General features: G+C 39.8%; 1 protein-coding gene across 5 annotated transcripts in view; it reads right to left on the bottom strand.

The window, feature by feature from the left end:
* Nucleotides 1-2,421: 2,421 nt before the first annotated feature.
* LOC138763377 (host cell factor 1-like) overlaps nt 2,422-24,103 on the bottom strand; it is a 141,431-nt gene continuing 119,749 nt past the window's right edge. For all 5 annotated transcript variants that reach the window (XM_069937426.1, XM_069937428.1, XM_069937430.1 and 2 more), the window contains 5 exons: nt 20,042-20,182; nt 14,944-15,132; nt 8,999-9,296; nt 6,428-6,485; nt 2,422-4,937 (listed from right to left, as the gene is read on the bottom strand). In XM_069937426.1, the coding sequence (XP_069793527.1) occupies nt 4,892-4,937; nt 6,428-6,485; nt 8,999-9,296; nt 14,944-15,132; nt 20,042-20,182 (732 nt within the window). In that variant the 3' untranslated portion in view covers nt 2,422-4,891. The remainder of the gene's footprint in view (nt 4,938-6,427; nt 6,486-8,998; nt 9,297-14,943; nt 15,133-20,041; nt 20,183-24,103) is intronic.

Genomic DNA, 24,103 nt, shown 5'->3' with positions numbered 1-24,103 from the left:
TGTATCCTCTAACAAGAGCAAGTACCTCCTTTACCTTGCCTATCTTTTCTTCTTCTATTTCCCTGTACTCTTCCTCTTCCTCTTCTTCTTCCTCTAGGTTGACCATCTGTTGTTTCTTTGCTGCCCTTTCCTCCTCTTCTTTCTTGTTTCTATTGTCTTCTGTGGTCTCTTCTTGCTGCAGGTGTTCTGCAGCTGTCGTTGCCGGCTGTGGAGATCGACTCCCCAGCTGGTCCCCCCTCCCGTCGGTGTGTTTTTTTGTATGCGCATCGCGCATGCGCGAGGAGTCGCGCATGCGCGGTTGCGCACTTTTACTCGGCTCTGTGAGCCATTGTTGTAGTTCTCTTTCTACCGACCTGAGGTAGTGGGGTCTTCTCTCCACAGCGGGCCTCTTCGGACAGGTAAGGCCTTCACCTTTTTCCTCCGTTGTCTTCTCTTCCTCTCTTCTTTCCGTTGATTTTGATTTTTCTCCTTTTGTCTCCATCTTCTTTCCACCTTTATATTCACTTTTCTTTAACTTGTATTTCTGTGCCTTTGTATTTTCTCTTGTTTTTCCCGACTTTTCTGGAGAGGGCTGGAGTTCACCGTCCGGCCACTACTCCATCACGTGACTCCTCCTCCAAGTAACCCTATTCCACAACAATCTAACCTTTCCCTCTGACACATTCATAACTCTCTTTTTATCTTACATCCACGTGTCTAGTCTTTTAAATATCCCTATTGTACCAGCCTCCACCACTACTCCCAGCAAAGCATTACACGTACCCAACGCCTCAGTTAAAAAAAACTTGCCTCCACTCATCTTAAACAAATGTCCTCTGGCATTTCCTATTGTCGCCCCAGGAAAAGAAGTGCTGACCGTCCACCCTTTCTAGGCATCGTGATACCAAGGTCTATTCCGTACCTCTTAAGTCACCTCTCATCTAATTTAAAAAAAACCCAATTCTACCAGAGAATGTCTTGGGCTGTTTTACAAACTATGTACAGAGGTTATGCTCTGGCTGTGTAATGTTATGACCCTAATTTGAGGTAACAAAAGAAATTGCTGAAAGTAGAGAGTAGATGTTGATTTTAGTAAGGCCTATGACAAGGTCCCCATGAGAAACTCATTCAGAAAACCATGAGGCATGGGATCCATGGAATCTTGGCTGTTTGGATTCAGAATTGGGTTGCCTGTAGTTGCCAGGAAGAAACAGGTTAAATTTTGCATTTCGGGAACAAAAGAATAAATTGATTTATTCAAAAAAGATTTTATTCAAAAAAAGCACAAAAGATAGCAAAATGATTTATAAATGGACTTTTCTACAATGGACAGATTTTTTTGTGTTTTTCCTTTAATCCAAAAAATATAAATTCATTACAACTGGTGAAAGCAGCAGAGATGTACATATAAATGATACGAACTTCACAGCACGGGGAAACATAGATAAATACAGCATTTGGGTAAAAAGAAAAGATTAAGATATTTTCCAGAATGTAAACTCTAAACTACTTGTGGTTTCCAAACTCCCTCCCATCCCCCACCCACTCTGCTCATTTTAAACATGTAAAAACTATACAATACTTTTTTTAAAAATAAAAAAACGACACATTAGCGCACTTCCTATCTAAGCTGTACATAATATTACAAAACCACTAGAGCCAAACTCTGACCTTTAATTTTTTTTAACCTTTCATTATTTTAAGCACAACCCTTGTCCAGAGACAACAGTTCTTCGCCAGTTAATCAGAAACGTTCCAGCTTTGCCACTCATCTGCTCATTAAATGGAACAAACAGCAAAAATTGTATGAGCTGCATTGGAGATGCTGCTTGATTGACCTCTGTTGACGCTGATTTGGCGTGACCTGGACTGCAAAGAGAGGCTGTTGCTCATCCCAACCCTGAACAGAATCCACAATCACACAGTTCAGTACTTGCACCAATGCAAACACTTGGCTTTGACCTGCAATCAGCAGACCAGGGATTCCAAGTGACATGCATTGAATTTTACAGAGAGGTATCATTATTTTGTAAGGATTTGCCTGACCAATGTTTTCTTTCAAAACAGATAGGGAGAGAGAGAGGAGAGAGAAAAGAGAATGTTTTGTTTTCACAGGGAAAATATTTGAGATATTTGCCAAAGAGTAACTTCTAAACTACTAGCATCAAGGATTTTATCCAGAGTAACAATAAGGGTTTCAAATCTACCTTAATTGTAACCGTTTCATGACCAATACAGTTGTTGCAAACCTGGAGAATCCAGCTATAACACTAAGGTAAAGTAACAATGCCTGTCATTGTTTAACACTGATAAGTTGTTTGAACACCAGGATATAGTATTGGTTTATACTGGCCTGTCACAATGTAGCATGGCTATAAAGTGGTGGTACACTTGGGTGCTGGTCTATTTGGGCTAAATGCAGGACACTGACTGGGGAGGTGGAAATGTTCCGAAGGATATCCAGAATCACATTGGCACATCAACGCATCGTGATACCAAGGTGTCAAAGAAATCCCAGGAAAGTCATTGATCAGGAGACTCTGCAGGCTGCAATGGTTACCGGGGTGCTATTTCAGTGCCAGTGGCTTAGGTTCGATTCTAGTGCTGTCTGTAAGAAGTTTGTACGTTTTCCCTGTGTCCGCATGGGTTTTCCATAGGTGAATGGCCAGAATCGGCTTCTACAGAGTTGTAAATAAAAACAAATAAAGACTTCAGTGAAGTCTTTGAAGAAAAGGAACACTAGTTATTGGTGTTTCCAAGCCAGGCATTGGAGCAGGAAATATACAAGATGGAGCACATTGGACGAGAACTAGCATAAAATATTCATCACTCAAATATTCCACTTTCTGTATTTCCTACAGTAGTTTCATTTGCCTCTTGTTTGAGATGCCCTTCTTCAATGGCTGCCTCAACAGCAAAGGCACAAGGACAAAGACATCACTGGATCATTCTCCTGCTACATCTCTCTCTAGCTGTTATAAGTTGGGTAAGCAGAGGCTTTTCACTGACAATGATGTAAAGACTTACAGAGACCTTCTGCTCATTAGGCAGGAAGAATCAAAGTCTTCACATAGCATGAGAGGAAATTATGTCCTCATTATTTCCTCTGCGATGGATTTCACCTCAGCAGGAGATTGGCACACTAAGTTCAACCCAGAACTTGCAGCCTGTGTGATTACTCAACTACTTTCCTGGTTATTTTTCTACTTGACCTTGTGTGTGTAATTCACACTAACCTGAGCTGTTTCCAAAACACAGCCACTGTGTTCACATCACACCCAGAAATGATAAATAACACTGAGCACCATTCATTTAGAAAGGCCAACCCAGGCAAGCAATGGTGCAGTTGTTCATACTTGTCCAGCTCTGTCCATGTGTTTACTTGGCTGTGATCACATTTACAGCATGTGATTCTCTGCACACAGATTTAATTCTACACTGTAACAACTGGGGAAGGATATATGTGTTCAGTACACTGAACTCAAGGGGTGGTGTGCAAAGTGAACACAAATGTGTACTTTGCAACATACTGATGTGGTGAAATGATCTTCATGATTGTAGACAAGGCAACACCACATGGGTCAAACACCAAAGCAAAAGCCTTTTGCTTGTAATTAGTCTCTCTGCTTCCCTATTGTTCTCTTCCCATATTTAAACAAATACTAATTTCCTGATCAACTATCTAGTTCTGTGTAATCCAGGATCTGGCTAACCAGAGTAACTACAAATCTCTCATCACCCCAGGCCTTTTACTCCATGGAGTGGTAGGCACAATAAACCACCTCAAGCCACACATCACACAGACTTGAAAATACACTGCTTCATCCTTGCGGCTTAGTGCTCCCCAGATCTGCAGGAGCAGCATCAATTGGCAGGCAGGGATAGTTTAAGGCGGCAGGTCTTCAATAGAGAATGGAGACTGATCGCTGGCCTTAACAATAATGCCCAAAAATGGATGAAAATAGAGCTAATGGATTGTCTCAGACGAATCTGCACAGATTATAAAGTGATGAGGAAAATTTCACCTTTCTCCTCTACAAAACATTCAGTTTCTGCAATCAAACTCAACATCTGAGCATTTCCAATTAAGGAATTAATTTCTATCGCTTTTACCTGTTAACATCTTAATAAAACCTCAGCCAGTTTCAAAATTGTTGGGACACTTAAGTGTTTTCCTGACTGGTGTGAATCTTTGATAAAACAATACAATAATGGCACACAAAACACTTTGTATTATGGCAACAGAAACTATAGAGAATTTGTCCTGACAAAATATAGCACACAGGTGTTGATGTACCATAAAAGCATCGTAGATTTACAAGGACTCTAACAGTTGCTTCAGTTACTTCTGCTCGACTAGAACAGGCTGGAACTGTGAAAGAAGTGCTTTATACAAAAGTTTTCAACTCAGAAATCAGTGCAGAATCCCCCCATTTATGGATAATTGAGAAAGAGGAAACAATGATCCCAGTTACTCTAGAAAGATACAAGCAAGGAATGAAAGACATCTGAAATCCCAAGTTAGAGATCACATTGGGTGTGTACTCTGGCTACTGTTGTGCATTCTATCAAAATAAAATCAAGTCACAAAAATAGGAAAGATAAAGAACTGAAAAACAAAACAAAAAGCTTTGCTGTGATGAGAAAATCTGTACAAGTTGACAAGGATAATTTGGCAAGTGAGTGCACTTCCACACAACAGGGTGCCTTTCCTTCAAGTAATACCATCAGTTCACTGCATATTTCCACCAGAAGCTGCCCTCATTTTAAATGAACAATAACAATAATAAAAGCGAGGACTGTGAGGTTCTGAAACAAACAGATGGTGTGGCGACATGCTGAGGTGACCCAAACCAAGGAAGTTCTTCGGCATATGAAATAAAAATGTGACAGTTCACAGTGCACAAGAGAATTAGGTCCCATCTGGTTTGGGCTTCTTGTTCTGGTTTAATAGTTTGCTGGTTATGGTGGAAAAGAAAAAAAAAGTGTTAATTTTAGGAAAGCAACATTACATACAACCCTGTTACCCCCTTCTAAATAGCAAAGGGGTGACCCATGGTTAGATCTTTGTCAATGGTTTAGAATGAAATGAAGATGCTTTGGCTTATAATAAACCTCACTGCAACAGTTGGTCAGTAGAAATATTCTGGTCTAAATTCACATCAAATTCTAGTTCATCTACTCTCTGAATGGTTTAAAAATATTGAGTTTTAAAAATTCCCACTGTTTTTAAAACCTTCCAGAACTTTAGTAGTCTCCATCTCTCAAATCCCCACCAGGCCCCACCCTTCAGTTGAGTGTACTCCTTTATATCTGGCTGTGTGATCATTTTAAAAGGTGACAGAAATAACAGTCATTGCTGGTAACCTGCCTGCAAGGTCAATTCTAAATGGATTTGAGCATCACAGAACGGGTGTTGTCTATCCTTTGCTCTCATTAGCTCTGGGTGTCACTGGCACACAAATGAATGTCATTATGGTTTTGGTCTCCTAATCTGAGGAATGATATGCCTGCTAGTAAGAAAGTGAAGTGGTTTAAACATGCCATTCTTGAGTTGACAGGTCTGATGTACAAAGTAAGACTGGATAGAGTAAAATTATAATCATTGAATTTAGAAGAAAAGCAGGGATCTCATGGAGATGTACAAAATTCTGACAGGACTAGAGATGTTAGATGCAAGAAGAATATTCCCAAAGTTGGAGAAGTGCAGAACAAGGGGTAATCCTCAAAGGATGAGGGTTAGTTGGGGGGGGGGGGGGGGGGGGGAAGGGGGAAGCCATTTAGTACTGAGAATGAGGAGAAACTTGTTCACTTTGAGAGTTGTGAACTTGTGGAATTCCCCACCACAGAAAATTGTTGAAGCCAGTTCATTAGACATATCAAAAGGATAATTCAAAGACAGAGAATAGAATTATTCCAAGTCTTGAGACAATAGCAGAAGAAGATTTACTCTTTTCAAACCAATGTTATGATCAATCCGACCCTTATGGGTAAAGGGATCAAGGGTATGGAGAGAAAGTAGGAATAGTGTGCAGAGGTTGCATGATCAGCCACAATCATATTGAATGGTGGTGCAGTATTGAAAGGCTGAATGGCTTTCTCCTGTACCTATATTCTATGGTTCTGTGAAAGCATTTAGTTAGCCAAGGCATTGCTATCTTATTCACTCTAAGTGCAACTCCCTGCCCATCAAACATTCCCAGGGTAACGTGCAGTGAATCTCTTCATTGTCCTGTCAAATATTTCAAGGAAATATAGCATGGGTTTGAAAAGAGTAAATTTCCCTCCCTACTGACTCAAGTCTTTGAACCAATTCTATTCTAAGGTCTTTGCATCTCCCAACATCTGTAGGCTAGTAACTAAATAACCAGCTTTGAGGGGATGAGTGGAATATATCTTTGTAAAATTCTGAACATGAGCAATTTCTTTGAAACACAAAAGTACTTACTTATCAGGGGAGGTGACAGAACGCTTGACTGCAGGCCTCACTCCATCTTTACTAGCATCTGAAAAAAGATATGAAGAAAACAAGCAGTGAAGTCATGGAACCTATACAGATTAAACAGGAGGAAGAACTTGCTGTCTTAAACCCATTAAAGGTGAATAAATCCCCAGGGCCTGAGAAGATATTCCCTTGGATGCATGGTGAAATAGTGAACTGGATTTGACAATGGCTGGATGGGAGAAGCCAAAGAGTAGTGGTGGATAGTTGCTTCTCAGACTGGAGGCCTGTGACGAGTGGTGTGCCTCAGGGATCAGTGCTGAGACCATTGTTGTTTGTCATCTATATCCATGATCTGGATGATAATGTGGTAAATTGGATAAGTGAGTTTGCAGAAGACTCGAAGATTGGAGGTGTTGTGGATAGCGAAGGTTTTCAAAGTTTGCAGAGGGATCTGGACCAGCTGGTAAAGTGGGTTAAAAAATGGCAGATGCAATTCAATGTAGACAAATGCAAGGTGTTGCATTTTGGAAGGACAAACCAAGAAAGGGCATACACGGTAAATGGTAGGGTACTGAGGAGTGTGGTAGAACAGAGGGAGCTGGGAATACAGATACATAATTCCCTGAAAGTGGAGCCACAGGTGAAAAGGGTTATTAAAAAGAGCTTCTGGCAATATTGGCCTTCATAAATCAGTATTGAGTATAGGAATTGGGATATTTTGATAACATTCTATAAGATATTGGTAAGGCAAAATTTGGAGAATTGTGTGCAGTTTTGTTCTCCTATGGTGGTGTGAAATGGACTGTGAGCATCCACTTTATTCATGCCCCTCATGATTTTATAAACCTTTAGAAGGTTGCCCCTCAGGTGAGGGACTCTAATGTGATGCCACACACACAAGACAATGAAGGGCATCATCAATATAATGATAAGAATAGCTTCACAAGGATCTTGCAGAGGTCTATTCTACCAATGTTATCATGTACGCCTTACAACATCCCACTAATGAGAATGAGAAGTGAGTCCCCTCACTACCTGACAAACCTAATCTGGTCTTGGCCAATTCAGTCAATAGTGGTGTTGCAAAGTCACTAACTGTGTCAGGTAGTGAGAGAGACAATTGAGTTGTCTTCATCAGGGGATAATTAAAAACAGCAAATGGGAGGAGTGGCTTCAAGAAAGCAAAAGGGATCTGAAATGTTTAGTTTCTCCTTCATAGATGCTGGCTAACTTGCACAGTGTTTTGGCTTTAAGAATGTTCCAATCCTCAATGATTCCAGTGTGCTAAAGACAAGGCTGAAGTCTGACCATGTCAGTCAGAAGTGCAGCTGGATGGTCCTCCTCAGATCTTATCATCATAGACACCAGTCTTCACATCACATGGCTTTCAGAAATGGCTGAGAGTGTCGGATACAGGAAAAGCTGCAGAATCAGACAATGGGCTAAAGAGTCTGCTTCTGTTTTGGAATTTTCCCTGGTTCTTACATCCAGGCAATTGTACTGATCCATCCAAGCTGTTTCTGTTTAGTTTCAATACTGGCATCTACTGGACAATGTAGAAAATTGCCTAGGTGTGACTTGTTAACAAAAAGCAAGTTCAGTCTTAGTACTTTTTCTTCAACAGCCTTCCCATCATCGGAAAAGTGATGGAAGATATATTCAACAGGTCTACCAAGCGGTAGATACCAATAACCAGAATGCATCCTTGGTTCAAATATGGAACAAAGAGCTGAAGAGTGGAGGGGTGGTGACAGTGACCTTAACATCTTTTCGGACTGAGCTTGGTCTCAAAAGGCTCTATAAAAAGTGACGTCAATGGGCATCCATGGGAAAACACACAAATGATTGGATCAGACGTCATCCCAATGTATGTGCTTTGTGAAAGTCCATCAGCCTAAGCCCAGAACATCACTAAGAATTCCAGGGCAGTGGTCTGGGCCCAACCCTTTTCAGAGCTGCACAACGTGTGATTGTCACCAACCACATTTGGGGGGGGGGTGGGGGTGCAGGGTGAGGTGGGAGTGGAAGGAAAGGATGGAGGTTACAATTGACTAGAAACTCAATTAGACCAGCCACATAAATGCAGTGGATACAAAAGCAAGTTACAAACTGATCACCCTGTAGCAATGATCATATCTCTTGACACCTCGCTTTCCCACTATTTACAAGGTACAAGCCATGAGGAGTGTGGATCCACCACCATCCAAAAAAAAAAAAATCTGCTTTTTGACACCCAATTCCCCCTATGGTGATGTGTGCATGCCAACAATAACAAGTATTCCTAGGCTTCTCCCACAGCCCGTCCTAAATTCATGCTTTTTACCATCAAGGATAAGTTAGCAAATGCTTGGGAAGCATACCTGCAACCAACCTCACCTGGAAATGAAACATTTTTCCTTCACCGTCACTTCAGCAAACCTTCCAACCCTGCTCTGGGAGTATATTCACCAGAATGATTGATGTGGTTTGAGGTGGTGATTCACCATGAACTTCTCAATGATAGTTATTTGCAGCAACTGCCTGGCCTTGTCAGTGATGCTCAAATCTAAGAAAATAAATAAAAATCCATCTCACCTTGGAGCCACCTGACCTGGGTAGCTGGTCCATACCCTTTCTCATTCTTGGCTGCTATCCTAAAGATGATTGCAGGCTTTGTGGTTGTATCAATGTGTGCATTTTCCAAGTGGGTTGAAGACACAAGACAACTGGGAACTGGTCCACAGTAAACACGGACAAAAAGCAGATGTGAAGTTCCTGCAGGTTTGGGATCTGCTGCCTGTGACCCTGGAAGTGCCAGGTACACAGAATATTCAATAATGTTTCCAGACGTGACAGCAGGAGGCTCCCAGGACAGCTGTGCACTTTCAGCAACCTACAAAACAAAATGTGCCCAAAATGAACATCTAATTGCATTTAATGAATCAACTTTTCTTGACCATCAAATACAAATAAAAGCACCAAATAGAATCTGAATACTGGCATCCATGTGGTTCACATCCTAAATGATTATCATCAACCTATTAGAATTTGCAATTCTTCTCAACAATAATGTTAAAGAGCAATTACGAAGCTGAATATCTTGCTGCAGATGCACTCTCAGAATGCTGGTGTTCCTTAAATTTCCTCCTTAAAGTAGTGGTCAAATGTGGCTCATTCTGCATATTGAACCAAGGCTCAGTTGTGTCAAATAAGTAGAAAGTCATGGATTAAAGCTCAATTTTCATGACCTTTGAACATAATCACCACTGGCACTTGATTATTTCACAAGTTCTGAGGCACCTCTCCAAGACTGGGGGTGCTATTTTTAACCATAGAAAAAGAGTGCCAGGAATTTCTTATGTCTGTTTACTTGTTGTGATCGATACAAGAAATTTTACAAAACTACTCAAAGGGTTGAGCAGTTCTAGTCTTACAAGTAAATGCAAGAGTCAGTCCTTTTAGCAGCACCTGTGCTAAATTTAAACAGGCTGATAATTCACTATTAAGGTTCACAAATTAAAAGCAATTCGTAAATTCACTGTGAAGATCTTGGTAACATGACGTTGCGAAAGTCAATCCAGAAATGCGAGTTCTTTAATTTTGAGTGGATTAATTGTTTTAAACAGCAGCGGCACTTGGTTTAAAATGATTTCATGTATTATAATCTGAAACATTTGAATGGATTTCATGGGCTAGAAAATACCTCTGTTGTTCAAACAAGGAGTTATGATTCATAACATGGTTAATGATTGCTTTTAATTTGACTTTTCAAGCAACAACAAGTCCAGGTGGTGGATCAAATGACCAAACTAAAAAAAACTTGTGGATCACAGCTAGATAATACTTGGGCACTACAAATTGTCCCAGTTGCTCTGAGTATGCAGAAAGAAAAGGGATTAGGCAGGGTATCCATTCCCCATCCAGCAGCCTGGTTTCTACCTCTATTTTCATTTTTCTTTTGAGGCAGTAACAAATTTTGTTTGATAATTCTCTTGAGAAACCTATTCTGACATTTCAGCTGTTAATGGTTCCATGCAAAGCAAGATGCTGCTTTGGCTTCTGAGCTATCTGTGCACACACCTCCAAAATGATTCTTCACCAAATTCACATAAATGAGCAAGGATCACCCCAGTTCATCTGGCTTAGGTGGCTGTCCTATAGACCTCAGTATGAGACCTGCTCTGGTACCATTGGGTTAGGTTGTAAAACCTTTTCACAATAAGTAATCCACCACTACTTAGTACTTTCGGACAAAAGAGGTTGATGAAAGTAGGGTGGGAGATGTTGTGTATATGGATTTTAGAAAGGCATTTGACAAGGTATCCCATGATAGACTCATTAAGAAAGTCATGAGGTATGGCATCCATGGAACCTTGTCTGTGTAGATTTAGAACTGGCTTGCATGGAGGTCAGTGACTAGTTGGGTTCTGCAGCGATCTGTTCTGTGTGATTTTGTAATCTTTATGATTTTTATAAATGACCTGGACAAAGAAGTGGAAGGATGGGTCAGAAGTGCAGAAAGTTTTCTTAGATTACAATAGGACAAAGAATTGGGTGGAGAAGTGGCAGATGGAGTTCAATTGGATGTGTGAAGTGTTGCAGTTTGGAAGGTTAAACTTGAAGATGGAGCACATGGTTCATGACAGGATTCTTAACAGTGTGGTAGAAGAGGGCTCTTGGGGCCCAAATCAATAGATCTCTCAAAGCTGCTGCGCAGGTTGATAGGATAGTTAAGGTTTATGGAATGCGGGCCTTTCATTAGTCAGGGGATTGAGTTCCCAAGCCTTGAGATAATGTTGTAGCATAGAACTCTGATGAGACTACACTTAGAATTTTTGTGTTCAGTTCTGGTTGCCAAATTACAGGGAGGATGTGAAACCTTAGGAAAGGGTGGAGAGAAGATTTACCAGGATGTTGCCTGGATTGGAATATGTTTCTTATGAGGCAAAGTTAACAAAGCTAGGGCTTTTCTCTTTTGAGCGAAGAAGGTCTTAATAGAAGTCTACAATATTATGAGAGGCATAGATAGGGTGGACAGCCACCACATTTTACCCAGGGTAAAAATCAGAGGACATTAGTTTAAGATGAGGGAGGAAAGTTTAGGAGAGACGTCAGGGGTAACTTTTTTTAAACATAGAGCCCGGAATGCATTCCCAGGGATGGTGGTGGAGGCTGATTCAACAGGGAAATTTAAAAGCCTCTTAGACAGGGACATGGATTCAACAAAAATAGAAAGGTATGGGTGTGAGATAGGGAAGGTTTCGATGGTTGAGTAGGTTAATTTAGGTAGGCACAATGCCATGGGCTGAGGGGCCTGTGCTATGCTGTAACGTTCTGTGTATTAGTAATATATATAGTGGTTTATAAAATCATGAAAGGCATAAATACTGTGAATGGTGACCTGAGGTGCAACTTTTTCCCCCACACAGAGGATGGTGGGTACATGGAACAAGATGCCAGAGGAGGTGGGGCAATTATAATGTTTATAACTTATTTGGACAGGTACATGGATAGGAAAGATTTAGATGGATATGGGATAAATGCAGGTAGATGGTACTAGCTCAACCTGATCTGAATGGATAAGTTTGGGTGAAGGGGCTATTTCTGTGTTATAAAACTCTACGATGGTATTTTCTTCATGATGATAATAAATGCATTTCAAAAGCAATTCTTTCCTGAAGAATGGGACAAAAAACTACCCAAGTGCCAGCTCAATATCTGGGCTATAGGTGGAGGCATAAATTACTTGGGCAGAAGCACAAGTTTGGTTCATTGAAACCACAATGAGATAATGTGCCTGACAGAAGGTGGACATTCAGTTCTGGAAGCTGATTCACCCTTGATTATTCATGGTCTGCATCTCAGTTCCTTCCACCAATTTTGTTTCTTTAGTCCACAATACAGGAGAAGGGCTGGCAGAGCCACTGCCTCACAGCGCCAGACCTAGGTTCGATCCTGACCTTCAGCACAGTATGCATTTTGTATGTTGCCCCTGTGACCCTGTGGGTTTCCCCTGGATGCTTTGGCTTCCTCCTACAATCCTAAAGGTGTGCAGATTGTTGAATTAAACAGTTGCTGTAAATAGTCTCTAGTGTGTGGGTGATGAGAGTTGATGGGAATGAGGGAAGAACAAAGATGGGATGAATGGCTGAAGGTCAATGTGACTTCAAGAAGGTGAGAGCAGATCTTTCTTCTAAGTAATATAAGAAGTAAAGAATTAGGCCTCAAACTGGATGAAGTGCAAAAAAAATTTATTATGATAGCCTTAGCTGTTGCAAAAAAATGTATAATGTCAACTTGGAAATCAGAAGAGAGCCTGAGAGTACAGCAATGGTACATGGAAATGAATAAATGTATTCCATTGGAAAAAATAACATATGATTTAAAAAATAAAGTCACATTATTTGAACAAATTTGGGAACCGTACATTGAACATAACAGAGAGGGCTTGCCTCGGACCTCCACCCCTTAAAATGATAAGAAGACAAAATGACTTGATCCAGTGTGTAAAAGTAGATGACACAATTTTCTTGTTTATTTTCATTGTGTGATGACATTGTTTAATGGTTTTATTGTATTGTATATGTTGAACATTTAATGGATTTGGGGGGGGGTGGGAAGGGGGGGGGGAAGGGAAGGTAGGGGGAAAAAAAAGGGGAGAAGACGCCAATGTGTATATTTAAGAGGGAAATGTTTGTGTGTATTTTGATTGATATGGTTCAGTGTGAAAAATAAAAAAATTTAAAAAAAAGGTGAGAGCAGAAGGGTGAGTTGTGATCTTGAGGCTGTAATAATCCTACCCAAATTTTCAATGTTGGGATGGCACACAAGACTGCAGATCCTGGAAACGAGAGCAATAAAACAAACTGCTGGAAGAACTTAGCAGGTCAGACAGTATATGGACAGATGGTGTTCTGACACCAGGACCAAAAGTGTAAAGGGGAGAAAGACAGTATAAAGAAGTGAGAGGAGACATAAAGCAGAAGCTAACAAGGAATAGGTAGATCATTGTGAAGAGTGTTGTATGGGCAGGTGGAGTTAGGGTGGGGGAGGAATTGTGGCAATACTTTAGAAAGAAAGATATGATAAAATGGGGATTACCATCACTAAGATGTGATAAATGATTGAAATAAAATGTACACAAATACTAAAAGAAATTACAGAATTCAGATAATTCTGCCCCAATAAAACACAGCCACAAGGAGACATCTGAAGATCTCAGGAACCTACAAAACCCAACTCAAACCCAACTAGAATGCCCAATATCCCACATGAAGCTGCACAGCTCCTCAGCTATTAATTGTTGTCACCCTGACCATAGCTAGTGGCAGAATCTATTAAAACACGGGACCATTTAAGTTATTTAGCCATTCTCATTGGATCTTAGGATTCGTTTTTACAAGTAGGTTTGGACCAACTGCCTCTCATATTGCTTTCTTTTAAAAATATTTTTATTGAGTTCAATATAATAATCTCATATACATGTTGCATTAACACAAAAGAAGGGAATATTAAAATGTATACAATAAATAACTGGTAAAAATGCTCTAATTAAGTTTCCCATTTTTGTTATTAATTGTTAATTAACATTATTAAGATTAAAAATGAAAATCACATGGTTTACTTTATAAGCAATCTGCTCATAACTTGGTAAATTATCAATTAATATTAATATTATAGTCTAGGACTAGCATATATGAAACAAAGAAAAAAAAAACCAAAAGCTAAATTAATGCTAATCTAACCCCTCCCTCTAATCAAGGTCATTTGTACAAAAACCACAAAGTGAAAAAAAGAGAACAATGAAACTGGATCGGATCGCTACCTCCAGAAGCCAGATGGAGCATCACTGGAGCAGCCCAATCAGCCTAACTCTCCAGACCATGATAATATTCTCTGAGTGGGTTTCATATCTTTTCAAATTGAAACTTTTTATCTGATATTATATCTATTTTTTTCCAAACTTAAATATGCCATTACATCATGTATCCACAGCCCATGAGTTAGTGGAAGTCCCTCGTCTGGTTAAATCAGCGTACTAAAAGCTAAAACCTCTTGATATACAGACAAATATATAGTTGGATTGCAAATAAAACCAAACAAGGCAATTAAAGGGCATGGATCTATTTTAGTCTTAAAAATCATTGATAAAGATTGAAAAATGTTTTCCTAAAATCTTCCTAGTTTGGGATATTTCCACACAATGGATCAACATTTGCATAAAAATTAGATAATTTAAGTTTAGACATATATATTCTATTTAGCTCTTTAAATTGTAATAAACAATGTCTCATAAAAATTGACAAATCATTAATCAAACCAGTCCTCATCTGAAAAAGTTACATTAAGATCCCGTTCCCGATCATTTTTTATCTTAACCATTGAGGTTAGTCTTAAATCAAATAAGTTATTATAAATACATGATATTAACCCACTATGAACAAACTGAAAATAAAAAAAATATATCAAGAATATTTGAGTCTGCGATTCGAGGAAAATCTTGTAGCTTAAATTGGACAAAATGTCTAACTTGCAAATACCTTGCTGATCTTGATGGCTGATGGTGCACCCGGGAATCCTGGCATGCAGGTCTTGAAGGCTGAAATTTCGCTGAATGGACCCCGCCCACAAGCATTTATTCCGGCCACCCGGAACTTATAGGCAGTACCTGACTGCAGCTTCACAGTCTTCAGGTCACTGTGGTCTGGGATATTGTCTCCACTTCCATCCTGAGTGAAAGCAATATCACAGATTAAAAACCTTTAAACTGAGTTCAATCATGTTCTCAAATGTTTAGTGACCACAAAAAGTTAAGGTCATAAAATGTTCAGCATTCAAATTTAAATGCTCCTTCATTACATTCTGTAATAGCAAGTTCCACATTCACACCATTTTCTGGATAAAAGCATTTTGTTTTAAATCTCTACTGAGTAGTTTTATTGATAATGCAAGTGGATGTCCACTTTGGATCTCTATATTTGATTGCCCATTTATGATTATTGCCCATTTATGGCTGGTACAAGAATTTTTCCAGAAATTGACAATTTTTAAGAATTATATTCCACCCTGTTAGAGACACAGAGCAATGGTTAAATTAGTCCTCCACTCACTTGAAGGAGAGCAAGTGTGATACATCAGTACTTCCTGCATACATGACAGATATCAGCCTGTAACGTGTTCAAAGTTGCACTTGGATCAAATTCACAACCCGAAAGTCAAGAGCACATCCAAATGAATCAAGCTGACTATTTCTTTGATGTGTTGTGTAAATAAATAAAAGCTCTCTCCCATACTGCACAATACTTACTGCACTTCCGAATTGCTGCTTCACTACCAGTGCTCTAAGAGGACGAACATTCTTTTTTGTACATCACAATCTAATTAGATGTGACAACAGAATACAAGATGGAAACCCAACATATACACCAACTTGATCCCGACCACCCCAATTCTGCATCCATGCCAACTTGCTTGCAAGTTCCCACATCAACCTCAGCTTCTGCAAAGCTGACACATCAAATACCTCTGTTGCTGGATTCCACATGCTCATCCCCCACGACCATCCCTTACCCCTCACAACTCTCCCTACTCAGCCACCATCTCCTCCTTTGAGCTAACCCTTTCTTCCCACCCCCATCACTCAGATCCTCACATCTCCCCCAACTCTCCAGTGACACCCCCTACCCTCCACCTTCCCCCCTGACCTCTGCTACCTACCACCTCCACCCTCTGACCTTTCCAACCCTCCATCTCCCCTATGTGACTTACCCAACCCTCCACTTTCCCCCCGATCCCCCACCCTCCTGCCCCCAATACCCACCACCATGCCGACTCCTATTCTGATGCCTGCTTGGTCTTTACCATTTCCTCTGACTTTCCCCTCCCAGAGATGGAATGCTCTGTTGTCAGTCGAGGACTCACCTCTGCCCTCCTTCACCATCATCTCAATGAGTTACCCCTTCTCCTGCTTTAAGCCTTCTTCCTCCTCTGGAACATCTCGTCCTGGCCAGCTGCCCGCTCTGGATCTTTATATTTCCAACTGCCGTCAAGACATCAACCATCTCAACTTCACCACTCTCCTCTCTTATTCTAATCTTAACCCCTCTGAATGCTCTGTCCTCCATTCTCTCCGGACAAATCCCAACCTATCAAACCTGCAGATAAGGATGGTGCTGTTATGGTCTGGCACAATGGTTCACCTTGCTGAGGCCAGATGACAGCTTTTGAAAACTTCCTCTTACCCCTTCCAACAGGATTCCACCAAAGAACATCAAGCCACTGTCTTGCATAATACCTCTAACCTCATCACTTCTAGTCACCTCGCTCCCACTGCCTCCAACCTCATTGTTTAACATCCCTGCATTGCTCAGTTCTACCTCCTACACAAGAAATACAAATCCAATTATTCAGGTAGACCCATTGTTTCTGCATGCTCCCACCTCACCGAACTAGTATCATCTTACCTCAACTCCATTCCCCCACCAACCCCCCACCACAGTCCTGTCCCTCCCTACCTCATCCATGATACTTCATATGCCCTTCATCTCTTCAAACCAAGTCCATCCATAAATTGGAAAAGCAACACCTACCTAATATTCTGTCTGGGCACTCTCCAACCAGATGGCATTAACATCAACTCAGGTTTCTGTTAGACCACTCCACATTCTTCCTCTCTTCCCTATCCCTCTGTCTCCTTTCTATGACTCTCTACCCTCTTTGCTCTCCATTCACAGAGCTATCCCCCCCTCCCCATTTTCTGTTGTGCTCTCCCTCCCTTAAGCACCTATTACCTCTTGCCTGTGGGCCTGTGCTCGTCCCACTGCCCCTCCACCCCCCACCATTTTATTCAGACACCTGCCTACATTTTGCTCAACCTTGATAAAGGGCTCAAGCCTTCAATCACTGCATTTGCAGACTTTTGTTTTTTACTATATGTTTAGAGTCAGTTTTACAGCAAAGAAACAGACCTTTCGGCCCAACTTGTCTACGCTAACCAATTTGTTTGCTTATGTATTTGCAGCTATATCCCTCTAAACCATTCCTATCCATGTACCTAGTTAAATAAGCATATCTGCAGACTCTAGGATGGATGCAACACACAAAAAAGCCAGAGAGTTTCTCCAGCACTTTTATATATTGCTATTCATGTATCTGTGTAAAAGTATTTTAACGAATCATAGCAAATTAGTTGAGGGAGCTGATTGAGGAAATATTTTGATGGGTGCATGAATTTTCAGAGTTTGTTGATTAAAGTACCACAAATGTGTTAGCAGGATAAACTCCATGGAATAAAAGGCAAAATGAATAAATTATTTCAAGCACAGGAAAACATTGATGAAGAATATCTAATTCATTAGGCTACTGACTCTTCCCAGAAATTAATACTAAGAACTCTGCTTTTCTCAAAATATCGTAATGACTTGAATATGAGTGCATGGAGTAGAAGTAAAAGAAACTGCAGATGACAAAACTTGTGGTTTTGAAGCAATTAACCTTTATAGGGCAAATGAACTGAGAAAAGTGCAGTGTGATACAAATTGCTGGGAAGAACAAGGTGACCAAAGGTAAAAAGTGGGTTGGAGAGGGAAATGGGTCACAAAACTGGGCAGCCAATGAAGCTGACAGAACACAGTGAGAATACAGTCAGGATCCTGAACTTCAAAAAAGATACATGGCATGAAAGCAAGGAAGTCAGGCTGAACCATTCATAGAATGCTCTGGACACCCAAAATTTAAGATGTGAAAGCTTCAGAAGGGGCAACTGAAGTGGTTGAGGCTGTTCTCAGAGCACAAATTTGAGAAAGATTTGATAAATAGCATGCCTCCTTTACTTAGTTCCACTCTTCACCCTCACTTCTTATCAGATTCTGTAATCTGAAGCCATTTGTTAGTTTCACTTTCCAACTTCTGTTGGCATCTCCTTCCTTCCCTCTCCCACTATCTGTCAGCCAACCCCTCCTCATCTGGATCCACACTTGTTAGCTCTTGCTCCACTTCTCTCCCTCACTATTTATTTGTGTTATCTCCCTCTACACTCTCAGTCCCGAGGCAGGGTCTGACTTGCTGAGCTCCTCTAGCAGCTGTTTTTTTGGCTGCAGATTCTAGCATCTGTACTGTCTGTGTCTCATGCCTTGGTAAATAACATTAACACAAAACACAAAAATCTTGTATTTTGGTCTTAGTTTTTCTCTGGAGTATCAAGATAATCTTTTGGGCAGAAATTTAGGATTGCAATCACTTTATTGAGTTATTGTGCATACTGCTGCCAGTGAATGGAAAGAGTGAATGACTGACAAAAAACCCTAAGTTGGCACACTTTCCCAAAAGGCAATGAAAGTTTAATTACACCTTGGAACAAAAAAAAATCGTACGAGTACTTGAACAAAAAACAATTGCTTCTCTATTTGAAAAGAATACATAAGAGAGGTACAATAGTTGGATAGAAAAGATTTTGAGGGATTTGCATTAAGGCAGGCAAATAGAGAGTAGCTCAGATACAAAATATGGTCAGCAAAGACAGGTTGGGCAAGGAATGGGATTAGCAGACCAGATCATAGATAAGGTAGCAATGAGATGAATGACCTCTTGTGTTGTCACAATTCTGCCTTTGATTATGCGGGTACAGTCCAAAACTTAGGATCATAAATAACTACTAAATCCAAAAAGAAATTCATTAGAAACTTCTTTACTCATAGCAGAGAGAACAGAAATGCTACCAAATGGTGAGTATGATGAGGAAGCTGGAGGACCAAAAGGTAGAAGGCTCTGCATGGGAGAATTCACAGAGTTAATTTAAAAAATGGACCTGATGAAAGGAACTGAGGGATGGCATTGAATAAAAATGCAATTGTCAAATTTTTAAAAAAGCATGGTTAAATTAGCTGAAACAATCATGTACCTTCAGTATGAAGTTTTTTTTTTAAGCATTAAACTGCAATTTTTTTAACCCCTGCAACACATATCTACGTGTGAACAATGCAGCATAAAGGGCTGCGTAGGTCCAAATTGGAAAGGTCAGAAGGTACTCCTCCAATATATTTGGGCAGGGAGTTCTACCACTTAGACTCAGAAATGAAGGAAGGGGATTTATTTCCAAGGCTGTAGTCGAGACTCTCATGTGCCTGCTAAGCTCGTCCTCCTTGGAGTCAGCCATGTGTGCAAGGTAGTGGAATATCTTGGGAAGGTAACTTCAATGGATTTTTACAGAAGTACACACTACAGCCACTGTGTGTTGTCAGCACAGGGAATGAATGTCTACAGCGGTGAAAGGGTAATCAATCAAATAGATTGCTCTCCAATTGGATGGTGTTGAGCTCGAACTTCATTGGAGTTGTACTTATCCAGAAAATAGGACAGTGCAAACATTTTGGAGTGTCAGGAAATGAGAATGTTCAGCTCTTATCTGCTCTCAAAGGGAAATTAGATAGGAAATGGGAGCCGAGTTCACCACCAGGTCAACCACAATCTTATTGAATAGTGTAGCAGGCTCGACAGGCCAGATGGTTGCCTGATGCTCCTATGTTTTTGTACCGGAAATATATTACTGAGGATTGGCAATATTTTTTGGAATAGATTAAAAACAAACCATGTGGTACTTGGAAAGCTAGTTTCAACAAAAGATTTACAGACATTTCTTACCTCTTCTCCTTGGGAACCCTCTGCAGGTAAGAAGTAGGAAACCACCACTGTGCTTGTCGTTTTAAATACACCAACATCATACCACTGATTGGCCTCCTTCTTGACTGTTGGTTTTGACTGGGCAGGAGAGACAGGCTCTTTCTAAGGAATTTAATTATAAACAATCAGTCATTCCAAGTGGTCAATCATCGGATTTTCACAAAAGACAATAAAATAAACCAAACGAGCAGTGGTTATTTCTGCCTAAATACTGATCTTTTCATTTTAAGAATCTTGGCATTTCTGTTCTACAAAGAAACAAACCATACCAATAAATGTTCGAAGACCACTCTGCTACAATGATACTTGCACAATATTTTTAATAAACTGAAGGATCTCAAGGAACTTGGAGCATCTTCTGCTCTCAAATCTAACAAGCATGAACACACTTTAACAAGATGTTCCATTGATGACATTCATGATCCATTACTGATACCCATTGAAGATAACCAATTCTCTTGACATGGTAAAAATTGCTCTGAGAAATTATTTTATATCAGTTGCTGGCATAGCTCTCAGCTTAGTCTTAAAAAGTAAAAACACATCGTAGTTTGGAGAAACACGAAAGTCTTGTCTTTTGGTCTTAGTTTTTCTCTGGAGTATCAAGATTATTCTTTGGTCAGAAATTTAGGATTGCAATCACTTTATTGAGTTATTGTGCATATTGCTGCCAGTCCTCCTAGTTTTGTAATATAGTATGTCTAAAGGTTGTCCTGACTTGAACTGAGAAGTGAACAACATATCAAAATAAAACAGTTATTAAACGTCCGCCAATTGTAGAATTGGAAAATGCAAGTGTGTAGAGATCTAAAGGCAATGTTCAAAGAAGAATGCATAACTATTTTATAAACAGATTGAAAAAAAGAAAAACTATTTTAAACACCCAGTTCATAATTTCAAGGGAAGTTGAATGTCAATCAGAAAAATAGTTGCTTTTATCCCCTCAGTATGGGCATGGTAGAAACCATAGAAAACTACAGCACAGAAAACAGGCCATTCAGCTCTTCTAGTCTGTGCCAAAACATTATTCCGTAAGTCCTACTGACCTGTACCCATTCTATATCCCTCCAGACCATTCCCATCCACATATCTATCCAATTTATTCTTAAAATTTAAGAGTGAGCCTGCATTTACCACGTCAGATGGCAGCTCATTCCAAACTCCCACCACTCTCTATGTGAAGAAATTCCTCCTAAACCATGTCCTTTTGAATTATCTCTCCAAATCTAAGTGGAAGGAGTGTACTTGCATTAACTCTGTCTATTCTTCTCATGATTTTGTAAACCTCTATCAAATCTCCCCTCATTCTTCTACACTCTAAGGAATAAAGTCTCAACCTGTTTAATCTTGCCCTGTAACTCAATCCGGAAGACCTGGCAACATCCAAGTAAATCTTTTCTTCACTCTTTTAATCTTACTGATATCCTTCTTGTAATTAGGTGACCAGAATTGTACACAATACTCCAAATTTGGCCTCACCAATGTCTTATACAACCTCACCGTAACATCCCAACACTTTGATTTATGGAAAGCGTGGCCATGTGAAGGACCTAGACAGACGTGTTTTGATTGAACTCTCTGGGAAGAGTGCTAAAAAGATGGTTAAAACTTGAAAATCAAGATTTTCTTCATCAAAAATGGATAAAGCTAGTACAAAGAAGTCAAGGAAACTGAGAACAAAACCTGAAGCTCCTATACAACTGGCAACTTCGGGTGAAAGTCCGAAAGAGTGGTGCAAAAATGGCAACAGGACTGGCAGAACCAGGTAAAACTGGGAAGTCGGGTCAAGAGCTGAGCCTCATCCTGGGAAAAATGGAGAATTTGAGTCACCAATTCCTAAATGTTGAAATGCTGATGAGAGATATGATGGAAAAAAAATGACCAAAATAAAAGAGATTGTTGAAGACCTGATGGAGAGAATGGTTGAGCAGTTTTAATTTATGAAAACACATAAAAAATTTGAGGCTTTGGAAAAAAAACACCAAAGAATGGGAGTCAGATAAACGAGGACTACTTGGGGTGTGGCAAGATGGCGTAAGGATCAGATGTGCCTTCCAGTCCTCTCCTGACTCTATCTTATTGTTTTGTCTAGAAATGCCCGTTAAAATTCTTTAAAAGTTTAGATAATTTCAGTGCTGTTAATTTAACTTATGATGGTACAATTGGTGAAAAAGAGCAAAAAAAAACGACAACAGATCATCAAAAAATTACATTTTCCAAAAGTTCAAGTTTTGGAGCCTACCTGCAGGAAAGACACCGGGACTCAGCGTGAAATAGATCCCAGGAGAGAGGTACAGTGTTCGGATGTAGAGCTCTATGTTACATCGGTAGAGCCCCCTAAAGAGGGTGCCAAACAGCCTTTAGAACAAAGAGTTACTCAAAGGCATTTGTCAACTGTAGAGGTGGCGCTGCAAACTGCACCTCTTGAGATAGAAGAACCTATACAACTTGATGTACTGGGAGAACTTAATACATTATGGACTGGGGAAAACCCCGGCCAGTGTCCTCCAGTCACTGCTAGAGAGGCTGTGGCTGGGGTTTCCACACGCAGTCATACTACAAGGAAGGCAACCAGAATGAAGGAAGGAACAGAAGATCCTTTGGTTATGCAGAAGAAGCAGGAATCTGTTGAGCCAAAATCTCTTCCAATTGAAAAGATTTTTGTGAATCTTGAATCTAAATTATCTTATACAATGCAGGGATTATCCAAGATTATGACTGAACTTGGTAATTCGTGTGAAGAAGATATAGACGAAATACAGGATCAAGTTTTTGATGTGACCAAAATGATCGAAGACTTACAAACTCAAAATAAAAATTTGGTGAAAAAGATTGATTATTTGGAAAACCAATCCAGACGGAACAATGTAAAGATTATTGGTTTGCCAGAAGGTATGGAGGGACCAGACCCAAGAAAATTTTTTACTGAATGGATTCCGCAGGTGCTGGGTCAAGAACATTTCCCGGAAGGTATAATACTGGAACGTGCTCACAGAGCCTTGCATAGAAGACCTATTTCAGGTCAAAGTCCAAGACCTGTTTTGGTTCATTGCTTGAATTATTATGACAGAGAAATAATTTTACGAGTGGCTATTAGAAATCCACAACAGAGAAAATCACCTTTGATGATTCAAAATAATAGAGTTTTCTTCTATGCGGATTTGAGTCAAGAAGTTATGTTCCAACGATGGGAATTCAATCCTGCTAAAGAGTTGTAGTGGAAGAAAGGTTACAAGGCAACCTTTAGATATCCAGCTGTTTTGAAGGTTTTTCAAGATGGTTACCAACCAAAGTTCTTTGATTCTCCAAAGGAAGCTATAGCATTTGCTCAAGAGCTGCCAATTACTCAGTTTCAACAGAGACATAGTCCGCCGTGATCTCTAAGGAGACAAGAGATGGAAGAAAAGAGCCGTGCTCCAAGAAGGAATGGTTGTATTGGTGACTCGGCAGTTGGAGCTGATTAAAAAAAGAGTTGTCCTTTTTTTTTCTAATGTTTTTTTTTAAAAAAAAGGGATATTAAATAATGATGATGTTAGTTTAAGATGAAGTGAGAGTTGGGGGAGAGAACTGGATAGGCACTATTTCCTGAAAGTCATCTGCTACGTGTGAGTTATCTCACACCCATTTTTTTTTTGGGAGTTACCGCATTGCGCGGTTTAGACGGGAGTGGGTATTTTTAACCTCCTATCCGTTTTTTTTCCCCTTTTTTTGTATTATTAGATTAAAGAGTGAAGGGTTTTTTTTGTTTAATATAAAAAAAAAGCATAAGAAAGTATTTGATTGTTTAAAAAACTAAAAATTGATGTGTTTTTTTTGTAAAGTTTATTCAGTAGATAAGGAATATCTGAAATTTAAATGTGAATGGGATGGATAAGTTTTTAAAAATTTTTTCTTTAACTTTAAGGTGAAAGGAGTGGTAATTCTGGTGTATATTATTTTGCTATTTTAGTTATAGAACAAAGGGAATAATGGTGAAAGTTATAAATTGAATTGTACAATTCTTAATGAGGCTTGAATTTTGTT

Source organism: Narcine bancroftii, chromosome 5, assembly GCF_036971445.1.
Source record: "Narcine bancroftii isolate sNarBan1 chromosome 5, sNarBan1.hap1, whole genome shotgun sequence".
NCBI classification, from domain to species: Eukaryota; Metazoa; Chordata; class Chondrichthyes; order Torpediniformes; family Narcinidae; genus Narcine; species Narcine bancroftii.
Note: the sequence above shows the minus strand (reverse complement) of the source record. Positions and strands in the feature narration are given on the sequence as shown.